General features: G+C 53.2%; 1 protein-coding gene across 2 annotated transcripts; it reads left to right on the top strand.

The window, feature by feature from the left end:
* Positions 1-1350: 1350 nt before the first annotated feature.
* On the top strand, positions 1351-17092 carry MAP3K12 (mitogen-activated protein kinase kinase kinase 12). 2 transcript variants are annotated; one of them, XM_033116022.1, is made up of 15 exons: positions 1351-1462; positions 10140-10310; positions 10410-10618; positions 10955-11138; positions 11310-11501; positions 11777-11935; positions 12095-12253; positions 12974-13082; positions 13350-13459; positions 13588-13704; positions 13827-13964; positions 14148-14760; positions 14952-15022; positions 15110-15383; positions 15803-17092. In XM_033116022.1, exons 2-15 carry the CDS (start codon positions 10174-10176, stop codon positions 15899-15901), a joined length of 2571 nt encoding a protein of 856 aa, XP_032971913.1. In that variant the 5' UTR covers positions 1351-1462; positions 10140-10173; the 3' UTR covers positions 15902-17092. The 2 variants fall into 2 exon arrangements, with proteins under 2 accessions (XP_032971913.1, XP_032971912.1); XM_033116021.1 differs by having other exon boundaries at positions 10140-10618.
* The last annotated feature ends 136 nt before the right edge of the window (positions 17093-17228 follow it).

Below are 17228 nucleotides of genomic sequence, written 5' to 3'. Positions count from 1 at the left end.
AGGGTCAGGCATGCACGAGAAGCTGCCCGGCGTAATTGGTTATTTCCGATTGCGATTACTTGCTCTAGGTGGATTGCGATTGGTTACTTCACCTAGAGGGCAGGGACAAGGAAAGTCATCTCCCTTGATCCTGCCTCTTTCTTGAGAAAAGGTTGTGATTGGTCTAGGGGCGAAACTGCTATCGGATCCTTCCTCTTTACAGGGTGGAAGGGTGGGCCTTACTAGGACGCGGGAGGGGACTGTTCTTAGCCCTCCTCAGAGCGCGGGGGCAGTTGTTCGTCCAGGTCCATCTCAGTTTCCGCCTCAGCCCTCGGCATAAGCCCCTGGCCCTCGGGCATTCGTGTCACAGAACCTGCTTTCTTTTCCTAAGTTGTCCTTCACTTCTCTTCCCCTTAACTGTGCCCCGCAGCCTGTCGGATTTACGCTTCTTTTTTAAAGCCTTTTTAGAATGGCCGTAGTGAACCTTTCTGTCGCTGGCCGGGAGACGTCCTCTGAAGCCTGAGGATGAGACTGTAGTGGGACGACAGAATTGGAAGGACTAATGGTGGTTCTGTTCTCTCTGCCGTGGGTCTTGGGGTTCTCTGGGCAAGAGAAGGTTTTTGGCCTCCTAAAACTAACCGACTAATCTGGCTGTCAGAGCATTCCCTCCTCCCCAAAGTCTCACAACCACTGGGCTGAAAGATAGGGGGAAATCTTGTGACCTTGGAGAGAAAGAAATCACGAAAAATGTGATTCTAATGAGTGTTCTGAGAATGGGTCAGGGACGACACGGCTTGGTCTGAGGTGGATATCCAAAGGAATTTTGGAATGATAATGAGGGGTCATCCAGGAACACGGGATGGGGACAGAGCACTGAGCTGAGTGGATTCCCATTGGGTGGAACTGGAGTGGTGACAATTAGGTGATGGAGAGCTAGCAAAATTAGTATGACAAGGAGAGCAACTCTAGAGCGGGGGGTAGGAGGGTGTCCCATCTGAGGGGCTACTGTCTCAGGGTATAGGAGGGAGTTTATAAGACCGGCCATAGGAGGCTCCTACGGAATCACCATAATGCCTAAGGTGGGACCGCCAGCAGGGAGGTGAGGGGTCCAGACGGGCCGCATCCAGCCTGGAGCACACCGGACGGCTGCAGCGGGCTCCTTTAAGAGGCCGACGGCTCCAGCGCAGCATCCCCGCTCAGGGCGTGTCCGTCCCGGGGGGCTAGAGGCAGGGGCCTAGGAAGGAGCGGGAGTTCAAGCCGAGTGGGGACGGGGCTAGGGGTCGGGGGGTGGGGGGAGAAATCTGGGGCGTACACCCGGACACTGCACGAGCATCGCCTGTGACAGCGCCCCGGGTCCAGTCGAGGGCAGCGGGGGGGAGGAGAGAAGGAGGAGGAGAAGGAGGTGGAGGAGGAGGCGGGAGCAGCATCCGGAGCCGAGCTGCAGCAGCGCCGCCTTTTGTGCTGCGGCCGCGGAGCCCCTGAGGTGAGAGCCGGGCCGAGTTGTGGGGGGTGGGTGGCAGGGATGGGTCCGGGTCCTGTGATCCCGGTGCCGAGGGAGGGTCGGGATGCAGATGTGGCGGGGTGGGGGAAGGTGGAACGGGGATGCTGAGGCTGTGGGGATGGAGGAACTGGGGACCTGGACCCGACGCCTGTGGGGGTGTAAAGGAGGGGAACGGAGCGGAGGGACACCGCGGCCCAGCTTGGAGATGAAGGGCCTGAAGAGCTGGAAAGGACTGCATGGGGTGGGGAGATGACTGGGGAACAGACTTAAAGGACAGCGGGAAAGAGACCATCCTCTTCTCCTCCCACTCATCCGCAAGAAGGGCGAGGGAAGGAGGAGGAAGAGTTTTGGTCCCTGAGAGGGAAGGAAAGGAAGGACAAGGCCTTATGTGCCCACTGAGCCCCTCACCCTCCTCCCACACACACTTATCGGGCTGCACCTGAAGATTATAGGCAAAAAGCACCTGTTCCTGGATGCCCAGGGATGGTCCTCCTCCCCTTCCCACTGTGAAGCCCCTAATCCCCTCCAGCTGTGGCATTCACCTCCATCCAGCTGTTGCATCCTCCCCTCCCCCATTCAGATGTGGCTTTCTCCTTCCTCCTCCTCTCCATCTCCTCTGGCGCCCCTAACCCATTTCCCCAGCCCAGGCCTTTCAGAACCTCCTCCCTTTTCCCCACACACTCCTTCCTCAAACTCCTTGGCTTAAAAATACGCAAGAATCCTTTCCACAGAGTTAAGACTCCTGATACCACGGCCTTGGCTGAGGGGAGGTAAGAGAAGGGGCCAGAGGCTCCACAGACAGTGGAAGGAAATAGTGGGGTGTCCTGCTCTCTTGGGGAGTGGGTGACTTACCCTCAACCAGGAGAGAGTGCACATGAGGTCTCTCCCCCACCCAGAGTCCTCTCAAGCCAGTCAGTGCCTCCCTCTAAACAACTCACAGCTCCCTTCCAACTTGCAGGGTGGACCCCGTGGTGCTGGGAGCTCTGATTTTCGGCCAGAGGGTTATACTAAGGGAAGAGGGTCATACCACGGGTAGGCGAGCAGAAAGAATTGAGGAAGGAAAGGGCCCAAGTGCGCCCTGGGCCTTCCTATCCAGACACTGAAGTTCCTCTGAGCTTTAGGGCCTGCTCTCTCCTACCTCACACTTAAGGTTGGAGAAAAGCAGCTGTCCTTTCAACCCTGCCACTCACCCACTCACAGTGGGGATGAGGTGATGCTAAGAAGACCAACGGTGTGATGCCTAAACTCCAGCACACATAAAAACACACAACTAAATATCCATCCCCTAATTAAACCCAGATATGGGCAGAGGAGGCAAGAAATTTAAGTAAGGAAGTGGCTCAGGATTTCCTGAGTGTCCTTACTGCTGAGGATGGAAGAACCCCTCCAAACACCAACTGCTGTCTCCCACTCCTTCCCCTAGAGGTGACATATGGTAGTCTGGCTTTGCTAGTACCCACCATCCTAGACTCACCTAGTGGCAAAATGGCTCACGTGTGCTCAACTATGTCTCCCCTGCCTGGGCTGGGGAGAAAGAAGGGATGAGGGAATCAACCCCTGCAGGAGTCCCTGCTGGGGCAGAAGGAGTAAAATGTGGAGCTGATGGAGTAGGGGACGCAGGGGCTGTGTCATGAGGGATTGGCCACAGAGACTGGTCTGTCGGCTTCATTTGCTCCCAGAAGGACTAGGGTCGTGTGTGTTGGAGGAGGTGATGAGGCAGGGACGCCATTGCAGATGAGACCCAGGCTCACCCAGGATAAAGAGCCCTCGTCCTTTGCCGTCTTCTTTCTTTGCTCTTTTTTCCCCTCTCGTGTTTGTCCACTTCCCTTTCCACTTGTACCCTCCCTACTGCCTCTTGCTCTGCAGAGGAGGAAAAGGGAAAGAAGGAATAGGAATCACATGTATAAAACCCCCACGAGTGCTTGTCAGGCACTTTCCACACGGCTAATGCTTAGAGAGGGCTTCCTGGGTGCCAAGTCCTGGGCCCAGAACTTTATTTGAATTATCTCAGTAATGCGCATAGCAGGACTAAGCATTAGGTAGTGTTATCATTGTCTCTATTTTAGCGATGAGGAAACTAAACTTAAGTAATCTGTTCAAAGTGAAAAAATCAGTATATAGTTAGAGCTTAGGGTCTGTTGGACCTAGAGCCTGTGTTCTTACCACATTAGACAGAGGGTGCCAAAACAATGTATATATATTTTAAGAAAGGGAAAAACTATTAAAATTGTAATATTCAATATATACCAATAACAAAAGATGAATCCAAGTCGTGTATATATTATATATTTTTTGGCCCCCCAGGTATATTGCATTACCACTGTGTGTCATAGGCATCACTGTCCCCACTGAGAGATGAAGGACCTGTGAGGTTTGTTAAGAAGTCTCATACTCCAGGTTGCCCAAATGGTCAGGAGCAGAGACAGGATGTCAACCAAGCCTCTGATTCTCAGGTTATCCACCCTCTCTCTATAGCACACTGTCGTCCCAAGCTATATTTTACTCTAAGACCCGGTATAATATAATAATATAATAATAATATTATTATATAATACTGGGTATAATCTAATAATAAAATAATATTATTATATAATACCGGGTATAATATAATATAATACCGGGTCTTATATTAATTTTTGCTCCAAAAGGCGCATTAGAGCTGATTGTCCGGCTAGGTCTTATTTTCAGGGAAACACGGGAGGTGATAGGGATGGATGGACACTCTTATTTTGACGTCCTCTTTTTCGATTTAAAATAGATTTTTAAATTTCTCATTTTAAAACAATTCAAAGTCATTACTGAAATAGTAGAAAATATAGATAAGCCGCAAGAAGATAAACAACCACCATTCTACCAACCTAGAAAATGTTACACTTTGGTATCTATCCTTCAAGATCTTTTTTTTTTTTAAGGAGGGCGCAGCTTACCATGGCCCATGCAGGGATCGATGGCAACCTTGGCGCTACCAGCACCATGCCCTAACCAACTGAGCTAACTGGCTGTCCCTCCAGATCTTTTAAAATGCACGTTCAGCTCAGGAACTATTTGTTCAAGTGCACTAAACTTCTTCAGGTTCTCCTGAGGTCCTGAGCAGGAGAGACCCTTCATGAGCCTATTGGCCCATCATATCTTGCTCCTACTTTCTCCTTCCCCTCAGAACTTAAAGGGTATGGCTGAGGGGTGGTCCTGGACCATGTTGGCAGGGGATGGGCTACAGAGAATTAGGCCTTCCCCCTCCGTCCAGAAGAGGTCCAGAAGAGGTGAGACTGCAGGATTTGCTGGGGAAAGAAGGATCCGGTAGCGGAATGACCAGGTGCTCTAACATTACTGCTGTTTAGGACGTGGTTACCCTGGAACCTGAAATCAAGATTTGTCTTGGGAAAGTAGAAGGTCAGAGACCAAGTCTCTTTTTCTGGTCAGACAGAAGACATAGCTTCTCCCAGAACCCACAAAGAAAGACCTGGAAGGCCAAGTGTTCAGGGCATTCCCTAGTCTTACTTAACCCTCACCACCCCAGGAGGTAGGATTGGGAGTCTCATAGAGGTTATATTCCTTAAGCTAATTTGTGGCAAAACTGAGGTTGTAGTTCTCATCTCCCCAAATTCAAACCTGACTTTTTTCTTTCCTAAGCAGTACTTCCCTCCTCTCCCCCAGCCCCTTCACTGCCCACCCTTCTGGAAGAAGATGTGGTGGCCACTGGGGGTCTCAGGGCTTGACCTGTGTGAAGCTGGGGACCTGGATTTAGGGATGATCTCCAGTTTTCCCCAGGTTCTCAGGAGAAGGCATTTCCCCCTCATGAGGGTGGTGAGAAAAGCTGTAGTTCTTTCTGAGAAGAACCCCGGGGCCAGGACCATGGATTTGGTAAGAAGCAAAACAAAAACAAGCTGCAGCCAAGTGGCCAGGAGTGGTCAGAGCCCTTCATCCTCTCAGCATCTCAAAGCCTGCAGAGGTGGAACTAGCATTCCAAAGTCCTGGGTCTCCTTTCCCGTTAGACCTCCCTCCCCACCCTACTCAAGAGAGAAAGGGAATCTTCCTCCTTTTCCTGAGTGCCAAATGAGGTCCTGGACAGTGGCTAGTGCTGTGTGAGAGCCCAAGATTTAGACAGATGGCCTCGCCTCTCAACTGAGCCCCCAAGACAGCCAAACAGCTTGGCATTGAGATTCTGCTGTTAGGACAGGAGGGAGAAAGAATTCAAAAGGTTCCCTTGCCACAGGCCTCCAGCATCTCAGACAGGAGAACTTAGGAGGAGAAAATAAAGGGGTAGGGTGTACTCCCTGCCCCCACTCCACTTTTAGTCTCCTGAGGGGCACTCTGGAGGGGCCTCCCAGGGTGTCCAAAAAGCCTCTTCCCTGGAAGATGTATAGCTTAGGGACCACTCTGTCCCCTCACCCAATCAGAAGCCGAGTTCTACACAGTAAGCACTTAGTAAATATGGTGGACAGAATGACTGACTGACGGAGATATCCACTCCCTCCTGTCACATCCCGGCCCTTCCCCCATGCTCTGCATAATTGATGGCCAGGGATATAGCTCCCCTCCCCCAGGCTGACCGAACGTCTGGGTTAGGGGCTCCTAGCCATGCTATCCCTCCTAAAGCCCTGGCGCCAAGGCCCAGCTGGGGGACAATGGGACACAGCTGGCAAGTCAAGAGAGAAAGGACACAGAGAAGGGGTCTGTGCTGGGAGAGAGTAATCTCCAGTTTACTATAGCTCCCTGGGGCCTCAGCTTTCTCCCCATTCCTTCAGGTCAATTTGGAAGAGTTGTCATTAGCCTAAGAGCAGGGTGAGAGTGGATTGAGCCTGGCTAGATTCCCTTCTTTTCCCTCAGTCCTAACTCTCTTCAGTTGCTCCCATTGCCCTAAAGGACAAACAGGTGAAATGGCTTCTCCCTCTCTCCCCAGCTGCTGGCCCTGGATACCAGAGGGCCCTCTGGGGAAGCCTGGTGAACTGAAGGGAGGCTCGGCTTCATGTCGCCCTCTCTATGCCTGAACCACCTACCTAGTTGCCAAACACCAGATGTAGGCTAAAAATTCCTTTAAAAAGCCAAGTGTGGTGCCTACTCAAGGTTCAGCTCCTAAACAACACGAACTGAGGTCATAGGTGATCTCCGTGTTTTTCAGTCCCTTCTTTTTCTCAGTGTTCTTCCTCTTTGCTTTTCAAAATCAGTTTTTCAATCCATCCTTCTCAGGTTTGACTCTCCCTGGCTTCACGTTGTTTCGGTCTCTCTGTATCGCTCAGCTCGTCCCTCCCTCTCTGGCTGTGCCTGCCGTCCTTTCTATGTTTATTCTCCCAATCTCCCGATTTCCTGCTTTCTCTGTGGTACTGCACCCCCAATGCCAACCTAAGTCCGCTCTCCAGCATCAATCGCTCTGCCTCCACTCGCGCCCCAACCGAAGATCTGCTTGCGGGGTCGAGGGAGTTATAGGCAGGAAGAGAGCACAGGTGCGGCTGGGGACCCGGGTCCACGCCTACGATCCCCGCAGCCATCCCGGGAACCAGCACGTGGGCCAGCCCGGGTCAGGGGCGGGACCCAAACGCAGCCCCACCCCCGCCGCCGCTGCTCACGTGACCATGGGCTAATCTTGTCCTGGTGACTTCACGCGCCGCCTCGGGCCCAGTCGTCATGGTTACGCCGCAGCGCCCAGCGCTTCCCCCAACCCGCTGTGTCGCCTCCCCTTACCCACCCGGACCCCCTCCTCCCGGCCCCCGCCCCCAGCCACGCGCCCTGCGCCACGTGACCGCCGGGAAGGAGGTCGGGAAGGGGGAGGGGGCGCTGGGACCGTAACCCCTTCCTCTCCTCGAATGGTCCTCACTTAGGTTTCTAGCAGGTCAACAAGCAGCTCTGACTCGTGCTCGAGCGCCGATCCCACCGTCCCGCCCTGCTGGCCTACCCCGGGAGCGCCCGAGAGCTCGGCCTGTGTTTTCAGTGGTCCGGAAGGGAAGTCCCGCTTGGGAGGCTCAGGAGACAGCCCTGCGGTCCTCCAGAACAAACTATTTCTCCAGCTTATTGGCACGTTGCTTGGCCTGTGTTTGTCATTTGCATACAGTGTACATCTAACCTCTTGAGCCACTGATATCTCGTGGCATATGCTGGGGATTCGGAGGCTGGACATGAATGACTTCAGCTTTCCAAGCCTCAGTTTTCTCAAGAATATAAAGGGAAATGATAATATCTCTTTCTGAAGAATGGTGGTTCTGAAGAATGAGGGAACTAATGCATAGGTAGTGTGGGTGCCATCCTTTACGACGATCCTCTGGATTGGGGAGAGCATTGGTCCCACCTTACTAAGCACCTACGTCTGTGCCAGATTGCTGTTAGAAGCCCTGGAGTCCCATGCGAAATCACAGCTCTCCAAGGAGCCAAACGCCTGACCACTGTGCGTCCAGGATAAGGGCAGTCATGCTAGGAAGCACAGGGGACTGTGCCAGGCCAGAAGGGACAGTAACTCGAGCAGCTGGGCCAGGGAGGAAGACTTCAGAATGAAGTGAGATTGGAGGACTAGAGATTGGACTGAGCAGCGCCGTCCAGGCACAGCACAGCTGGGGGCTATGCTTGAGCCTCTTCTGGCTAAGGATTCCTGGTCAGGTTATTTAATACAGCATCAGAGAAATACCTCTGGAATACCTCTGTCACCTGGGCAAAGGATGCCTACCTTAGAGTTTTGTTTTGAGGGTTAAATAAGCTAGCTAATAAAGTGTCTATAACAAAGGCTAACTAACATTCATAGTAAGCCTTCCATGAGAGTTAGCCGTTCTCATTAGGCGCCCTGGCACAAAAATCTGATGTCACTTGGTGTCAGGTTTAGTTCTGTGTGGCCTGGGTACCAACAGCAGCGGGAGATGAGGCTGGGAAGGGGACAGAGCATGGATGTGAGGCGGCTGGCTGGCTGGACCAAGAGCACTCGGGGCTACTAAAGGGCTTGAAGCAGAAGAGGGGCAATGGCCAGTTTGTGTTTTAGAAAGATCATTCTAAAGGCTGGTGGAGAATGGGGTGGGGGCCTCGGAAGAACTTGAAAACTGTTTAAGAGAGAGTTGTCCTGGACCAAGTGACACAGCTAATGAGTCCTGAATTAAGGCACTAATGAGGGACTAGAGAAGAGAGACTAGAACAGTGGGTCAGAGCTTTTCAAATGTGCCAGACATAATAAGAATCACCTGAGGTGCTCATTCTATGTGCGGATTCCAGGCCCACTCCACACCCACTGAAAAAGTCTTTGAGAGGCCTGGACATGAAGTGTTACAAGAGCTGAGACCGGCAGAGGTGGCAGACCTCCCTGTGGGTCTGTGTGCTCACCCGCCCTTTCGATGTGTAGATTCCTACCAAGCGTATCCTGATGGACTCAGAGGCTCTGACGCAGGTGGTTGCGGAAGGACCCTACTCTGAGGAACTGTTTGAGGACTGCTGTCCTCAGGTACCCTCATGTCTCAGGATTTGGAAACTGACTAGATATGGAAGGAGATGGGAGAATAGAGTAACCCCCGGTGTCAAGCTCTGGCTAAGTTTGGAGTAGGTTGAAGAATTGTCTCTTGCCTGATAGCTACTTTATCCCTTTGTACAGCTGGGGAAATTGAGGCTTAAAGACAGCTGGCCTGAAGTCACGCAGCCACTAAGTGGCAGTGGCAAGGCAGGATTCAGATTTTTTCATGGTTGCTTTTTAAATAACATCCAGCTATGAATCAGGACAAATCTTCACTGTCTGGAGAGCCGGGTCTTAGTTTGGGGAGCTGGGGAGGGGGAAATGGAGAAAGAAGAGACAGGGTCTTCTCTAACTGACCCCTGAAGGAGCAGCCGGCCTGATGGGGGTGAGGCTAAGCTGGCTTCAGTTTGTCCTGACACAGCTTCTGCATCCCCATTGGATGGTTCTGCCTTGTTCCTCAGCTGTGCTAGGGGGGTAGTGGCGCTGACTGGTTACAGCCTTCACTTACCTTGGAGAGGCCCAGATGTGTACCTGTGAGCACCCTCACAGGAGACCAGGTGTGAGCCCGGAGTGTGCCTCAGGATGACTCCCCCGAGTTTAATATTCCTGCTATGGTCTTAATTGTATCCTGTGTAAGTACATGCCCAGGTGCACCACCTGTATGTAGGAGGTGTCATCTGAGAGTGCCTGAGCATCACCGAGTGTTCCCAGTGTCACCTGTGTGTGCTTCAGTGTGAGGGAGCACTAGGTGTGTTACTTTTGTGTACCTAGGCTTGAGATTCAAAAGGTGTGTATCTGAGACCCTTATATCACGTGTGTGCACGTGAGTCTCAAGTGAAAGCAATATGTGCTCCCGAGGCAAATCACAGTAATCTTACAGGGAGAAGGGACTTTTCTGTTACCATAATATTTGAATTTGAGACATATTTTACCAGCATGTACCTGAGCAGGGCTATTACCTGTGTCTACCTGAGAATGATACTCGGGTATGTTACCTGTACACCTGAGTAAGGAAGACTTGTGTTACTAATAGATGTTTGAGAGGAAGCCTATGTATCAGGTGCCCTAAGATGGGTCCCAGGTGAAACTTGGAGGGGATGGGTACCTACGGGTGAGGCTCAAGTGTTATTTCCAGTAGGGAGCCCAGCTCCCCAACCCATGCCATGCCTCTGCCGCTAGGGTGAGCTTTCTGAGCTGGCATCCCTGTGGCTTTCACTGTGTCTCCCTCCATTCTTCCCACAGGGCCCACCGCTCACCACACTGGGGCCCAGAGGCCATGGCCTGCCTCCATGAGACCCGCACACCCTCCCCTTCCTTTGGGGGTTTCGTGTCCACCCTAAGCGAGGCGTCCATGCGCAAGCTGGACCCAGACACTTCTGACTGCACCCCTGAGAAGGACCTGACGCCTACCCAGTGTGTACTTCGAGACGTAGTGCCGCTGGGTGGACAGGGCGGGGGTGGGCCCAGCCCCTCCCCAGGTGGAGAGCCGCCCCCTGAGCCTTTTGCCAACAGTGTCCTACAGCTACATGAACAGGATGCAGGAGGCCCCGGGGGAGCCACTGGGTCCCCTGAGAGTCGGGCGTCCAGGGTTCGAGCAGATGAGGTACGGCTGCAGTGCCAGAGTGGCAGCGGCTTCCTGGAAGGCCTCTTCGGCTGTCTGCGCCCTGTCTGGACGATGATTGGCAAAGCCTACTCCACAGAGCACAAGCAGCAGCAAGAAGGTAGGCTTTGGCCTCGTGGGGCTCTCTCCCTGTCTCCCTGAGCCCGAGATCTGGTGGGCAATCCCACCCAAGTCACCTGATGACCCTCTCTCCCCAGAGCCTGGCCCAAGCCCCTTATCCATCCGTTAGCCACTGATGTCCCAGCTTTTTAGGCCACTTTTTCACTAGACCTTTCCTGCCCCCTCAGACCTAGTCGTCTTGGCCTATTTTGGCTACGTGTCTGCCTCACCCTGCTTGAGGTTTTTCAGCCAACCCAGGGCTTTCCCCGCGCCCGCCCACCGCAAGGCCCTGAGCGTGGCTCCTCTAAGCTTGCGGCCCTGTACCTGCTCTCCACAGACCTGTGGGAGGTCCCCTTTGAGGAAATCCTGGACTTGCAGTGGGTGGGCTCAGGGGCCCAGGGTGCTGTCTTCCTGGGGCGCTTCCATGGGGAGGAGGTGGCTGTGAAGAAGGTACGAGACCTGAAGGAGACTGACATCAAGCACCTACGAAAGCTGAAGCATCCCAACATCATCACCTTCAAGTAAGGGCCGGGGCGGGCTGGGGACACTGCTGAGGGCGGGGACCTACTTGGGCAGCAGGGATCTAGCCCCACCCTTTTTAAAGGAGACGTCCAAATGGGGAGGAATGGGACTTCCAGGTGTGAAGCACGTGAATGCTGGGCTGGCTTCATTCCACTGTGTTTGCCCCCCAGAGGTGTGTGCACCCAGGCTCCTTGCTACTGCATCCTCATGGAGTTCTGCGCCCAGGGCCAGCTGTACGAAGTCCTGCGGGCTGGCCGCCCTGTCACCCCCTCCTTGCTGGTTGACTGGTCCATGGGCATCGCCGGTGGCATGAACTACCTGCACCTGCACAAGATTATCCATAGAGACCTCAAGTCCCCCAAGTGAGTAAGCCAGCCAGCAGGGAGAAGCTGATGTGCATGGTGTCTGCAGGTGACCCCACCCGAGTCTGTGTGGCCATCTACCTTCTTCCAGACCCTGGCCTAAGTCCACGTGGCCATCTCAGAAACCCCTCCCAGTGACAGTCCTATCTCGGGAGGGCTGTGGTGAGCCCCCTGCCTCTGAGTGTCCCAAGTGATTTAAAAGTGAAAGGTAGAGCTGCAGCAGCTAGATGGTGTGTGGAGGGGCCTGGACCCCAGCTGACTACACTCTTTACCAGCATGCTAATCACGTACGACGATGTGGTGAAGATCTCCGATTTTGGCACTTCCAAGGAGCTGAGTGACAAGAGCACCAAGATGTCCTTTGCAGGGACTGTAGCCTGGATGGCCCCTGAAGTGATTCGCAACGAGCCTGTGTCTGAGAAGGTCGACATCTGGTGAGGGCCAGGCTCAGGACTGAGAATAGCAGGTGGCCAACACAGGGAGGGAGGCAGGGAGGGAGGCGGCTCCCAGGCTTGGAGTACAAGCGAGGTGAGTCTGTAGCAGCAGGTTCTCTGGAGGGAGCACCTCCCAAGCAATGTTTCCCTCATCCCCAGGTCTTTTGGTGTGGTGCTCTGGGAACTGCTGACTGGTGAGATCCCCTACAAAGATGTAGATTCCTCGGCCATCATCTGGGGTGTGGGAAGCAACAGTCTCCATCTGCCTGTGCCCTCCAGCTGCCCAGATGGCTTCAAAATCCTGCTTCGCCAGTGCTGGTAAGGGTGGCCTGGTAAAGCTGGGAAGCAAAGGGGTGTTGCTGAAGGTTAACCAGCACCTAAAATCTAGGCATCCAGGCCCAAAATCCTGAACAGGGAGACAGAGCTCCCAGATATGGCTCTCAAAGACCCCAGGATTGAGTGTGAATCCAGACTACAATGTAAGAACAAGAGGTGGACTGACCAGTAATCTGCAGGGGTGCATTAGATTCAAACACAGACTGTGTGTGACCTTAGGCAAACACGATCCCCATCTCCTTACGTGTAAAAGAGGGATGAGTATCTGCTCCACAGGGCTGCGGTGGAGCACCCGAGGGGCTGGCAGCGTCACTGAGCATGTCGGTCGAGCCACAAGTAGACTGCTTTCCAGGGAGGGAAGAGCCCTGGACCCTTGGTTCCAAACCAACCCTGAAGGAAGGGTGGAGATTTCTAATCGTTGGTTAAACATTTCCCAAAGTGTTTCTTTTCATGGAGTCACTCAGAAAAAAGGTTTTGTCTTGGCAAACAAGTTTGAAAATAGGATTAAACAGGTTTCCTTACTGCAGGATTCTGAAATGCTAACACAGTATAACATTTCCTAGAGATAGTTGATCAGGGAATTCTTTTGTCACCGAGTACATTCTGGATTGGATTCTCCAGAACACCCTTTGGGAAAGGATGCTCTAGTTCCTTTCTGGTCCTCCTGGAAATTCCTTTCTCCCCCAACTCCATTCCCTCCAGGAACAGCAAACCACGAAACCGCCCGTCATTCCGACAGATCCTGCTGCATCTGGACATCGCCTCAGCAGATGTCCTCTCCACACCCCAGGAGACTTACTTTAAGTCCCAGGTGTGTTGTGGGTGGGAAAATGTAGCTCCCACGGTTTGAGGAGATGCCCTTTGAGGGGAGGCTGGGAAGGGGTGATTGGGATAGAAAAGATGAGCTCTTGGAGGGCTGAGACCCAGTCTCGGGCAACTGTGTGCCTGCTCACTAGCGGAGTGACTAGCCAGCGCCTGGCTACACACAGTTTGCAGCAGTGCAGACACCGGCAGGGGCTTCTGCAGGTCTGCTGGGTGAAGGCATGACCCTTACCTCTTGTTGTCTCTCCACCCCCAGGCAGAGTGGCGTGAAGAGGTAAAGCTGCACTTTGAAAAAATTAAGTCAGAAGGGACGTGTCTGCACCGCCTAGAAGAGGAGCTGGTGATGCGGAGGAGGGAGGAGCTCAGGTGTGTGCCTGTGTTTAGAAAGGTGATTTCACCAACAGCAGGGACGAGGGACCAGTTCCCAGAGACTGGCATACATTATGGCACCAGGTGAAGCTGGCTCACCTGGGGGACCCTTCTGCCCGTTACAGACATGCCTTGGACATCAGGGAACACTATGAACGGAAGCTGGAGAGAGCCAACAACCTGTATATGGAACTCAATGCCCTTATGTTACAGCTGGAGCTCAAGGAGCGGGAGCTCCTCAGGTAACTGACCATAGGCCCCTGTGTACCCAATCCTGTCTTGATGGAGCTGCCTAACTCAGATCCTACTGAGCCTGGTGCCCCTTCCTGGTCTCATGCCCAACTGAGAGGGTGTCTGTCTTTAGGCGAGAGCAAGCTTTAGAGCGGAGGTGCCCGGGTCTGCTCAAGTCACACCCTTCCCGAGGCCTCCTGCATGGGAACACAATGGAGAAGCTCATCAAGAAGAGGAATGTCCCACAGAAGCTGTCACCCCACAGCAAAAGGTGGGACCAGAGTGAAGTGCCAAGGTTAGAGAACGGCAAGGGGGATGGAGAAGCAGGGGTAGGAGTCAGTGATGTCAGAAGCCTAGTATTTACAGGGGGAGACATGCTTTGTACTACCCAAGATCAGGGACTGCTTTCACTTGATAATTTAACCTCCAACTTGTCCTTTCCCTCCCTCCCCAGGCCAGATATACTCAAGACGGAGTCTTTGCTACCTAAACTAGATGCAGCCCTGAGCGGGGTGGGTCTTCCTGGGTGTCCTAAGGGTCCCCCCTCACCAGGACGGAGCCGTCGTGGCAAGACCCGTCATCGAAAGGCCAACGCCAAGGGCAGCTGTGGGGACCTGCCTGGGCTTCGTGCAGCTGTGCCACCCCATGAACCTGGGGGACCAGGAAGCCCAGGGGTGCTAGGAGGGGGACCCTCAGCCTGGGAGGCCTGCCCTCCAGCCCTCCGGGGGCTCCACCATGATCTTCTCTTACGAAAGATGTCCTCATCGTCCCCAGATCTGCTGTCAGCAGCACTGGGAGCTCGGGGCCCAGGGGGAGCTGGGGATCCTGGCTCACCACCTCCAGCCCGGGGTGACACCCCGCCAAGTGAGGGCTCAGCGCCTGGCTCCACCAGTCCGGATTCACCTGGGGGAGCCAAAGGGGAGCCACCTCCACCAGTAGGGCCTGGTGACGGTGTTGGGCTGCTGGGAACTGGAAGGGACGGGACTGCGGGACGGGGAAGCCGGGCTGGGTCCCAGCACTTGACCCCAGCTGCGCTGCTGTACAGGGCTGCTGTCACCCGAAGTCAGGTAACATCTGGGACAGTTCTGAGCTATTCCCTTTTCTTCTCCCCGGTTATCAAGTCCTTAACTCACCTCCCATTATTAAGTTCTTGATCTTAAGCCATTCCCTCCACAACCCTTTGTAACTCTGTTCCCTTCTCCTGGGCCCCATCTTGATACCCTTTCCCACTTTTGACCAGTGCACTCCTCTCCTGCAGAAACGTGGCATCTCCTCAGAAGAAGAGGAAGGAGAGGTGGACAGCGAAGTGGAGCTGACGTCAAGCCAGAGGTGAGCGATGGAAACAGGAGATGACGGCATTCTTCTGCTGCCCGGGCTGCAAGGCGCAGTCAAGCTGTGGCTGTCTCTCCCGTCTAGGTGGCCTCAGGGCCTGAACATGCGCCAGTCACTATCTACCTTCAGTTCAGAGAATCCATCCGACGGGGAGGAAGGCACAGCTAGTGAGCCATCCCCCAGTGGCACACCTGAAGTTGGCAGTACCAACACCGACGAGCGGCCAGATGAGCGGTCTGACGACATGTGCTCCCAGGGCTCAGAAATCCCACTGGACCCACCTGCTTCAGAGGTGGTTCCTGGCCCTGAACCCAGCTCCTTGCCCATCCAGCACCAGAAACTACTCAGGGGGGAGCAGGTGAGTCACAGAAACAGGCTGGCATCAGACGGAGCAGATACCTGGTCATTTTGAACTACTGGGGAGATAGATGCTGAGGCCAGAAAGATAGGCTTTAGCCTTCAAGTCACTCAGTGTCTGAGCCCGTTCCCACCAGTTGTAAAGAGCAAATGCCCACATGGAATGAGGCCTGCAGTATAGAACTAGCGTGGAAAGTAGTTTAGTAGGATTGCTTACAGGGTAGCTGTACATTGCAGCCCGGGAGGAATGCTGAAATGAAATCTCGTGACTTTGAGAATGACCTGAGCTACAAAATCTGGAGGCAGAAAAATCAATAAGCCGCTGGCTCTTAAAAAGAGCTCAGTGAAGGATCGTGAAGGAATCTAGTAGTACTGCCAAGAAATGCTGAGCCTCACATCCCATGCGTCTCTTCTTCACAGGGCCCTCCCAATTCCGAGGACTCAGACTGTGACAGCACGGAACTGGACAACTGCCACAGCGGTGAAGCCTTGCAACCCCCCGCCTCCCTCCCTCCATGAAAGCCACTCTGCTTCCTGTACATAGAGAAATATTTATATAAATAATATATATGCGCCACATAATCAGCAAAGACAGGGCTGTCCCAGCCGTAAGTTAGGCTCAAGGGAGACCGACCCCTGCCCAATTCACCTGATACACTCTAGGGACACTGGCAGCTGTGGAAACGAAGGACAAGGGCGGCCCTAGAGCTGTGGTAAGGGCAAACGCCCCTTCCTGCTTCACCCCATTAAGTTCAGCAAGTGGTCAGGCAATAGGAAAGCCAGACTTGGTTTCCTATGCTCCTCCATACCCTTTCCCCCAAAAACCCTGGGGAGAAGGAAAGGGAGCCACTTAACTGCACTTTTTGTTTTCCGTTTACTGTTTACACATTTTGCACTTGGGAGGAGGGAGACTAAGGCTGGGTCCTCCCCTCTGAGGTTTCTCAGGTGGCAATGTAACTTTATTTCTTTGTCCCTCCATTTCTCTGCCCAAGCCCTGGCTTAGGGTCTGGGGGGAGGTTAGGAGCTTGTGAAAGCATGTGATGGCTCAGGCTAAAGAACTGGGGTGTTGTTTAAGTCCCTGCTTTTATCTTGGTGCTTGATTGGGGTGGGGACTGTCATATTGTAACCCCTGTGAAAAACCGTGAAATATAACCAACTCCATGCAGGCCCAGCTGTTGAGGGTTTTCTTGGTGAAAATATGGGGCAGCACACATGGTTTGAAATAGGAGCCTTGGACTCCAGACATGATCTGAAGGCTCTAGACAAGTTACTTCTTTTATGCTTCTCTAACTAAATGAACATCATTTCACACCATCATCACTCCAACCTTCTAAATTTATCTGCATAAATAGGAGCAGGTAACTCATTCTGAAGGACTTTAGGACAGAAGATCTTAAAACACCCACTCCTAATATGGAGAGGTCTGTAAATGAGCAGCTACTAAAAACCAGACACTGAAGTTTTTAGCTTGGACAAGGAGATAGACATTCCCAGCGCCCTGAATCCGTTAGACACACATCCACCTGCCTCCATGTGTGTGCATGTGTGTCCTTCACCCCCCCTCCACCACCAGTGGATGTGCTTGCCGACTCTTTGCAGATCAGTCCTAGGAAAATGTATAACCCTCGATCTTTGGAACCAAGGACACAGCCAGCTTGCTATAACTATTAGGTCATTTTGCAATGCAGGCTCAAGGGAAAATAGGATCAAGGGCTACAAAAAAAGATGGAGTGGTAAAACAGAAGAAAACATCTTAATTGGAATAAAGGCTTATATTCAAAACCCACGCAGGGTCCTTGTCCTTTGAGGGATAAAAGGTGCAAAAAACAACAGCAAGACAACAGGA

The sequence above is a fragment of the Rhinolophus ferrumequinum genome, chromosome 10 (genome assembly GCF_004115265.2).
Source record: "Rhinolophus ferrumequinum isolate MPI-CBG mRhiFer1 chromosome 10, mRhiFer1_v1.p, whole genome shotgun sequence".
In the NCBI taxonomy this organism is placed as follows: domain Eukaryota; kingdom Metazoa; phylum Chordata; class Mammalia; order Chiroptera; family Rhinolophidae; genus Rhinolophus; species Rhinolophus ferrumequinum.
The sequence above is the reverse complement of the archived record's forward strand: the minus strand, read 5'-3'. Positions and strand labels throughout refer to the sequence as shown.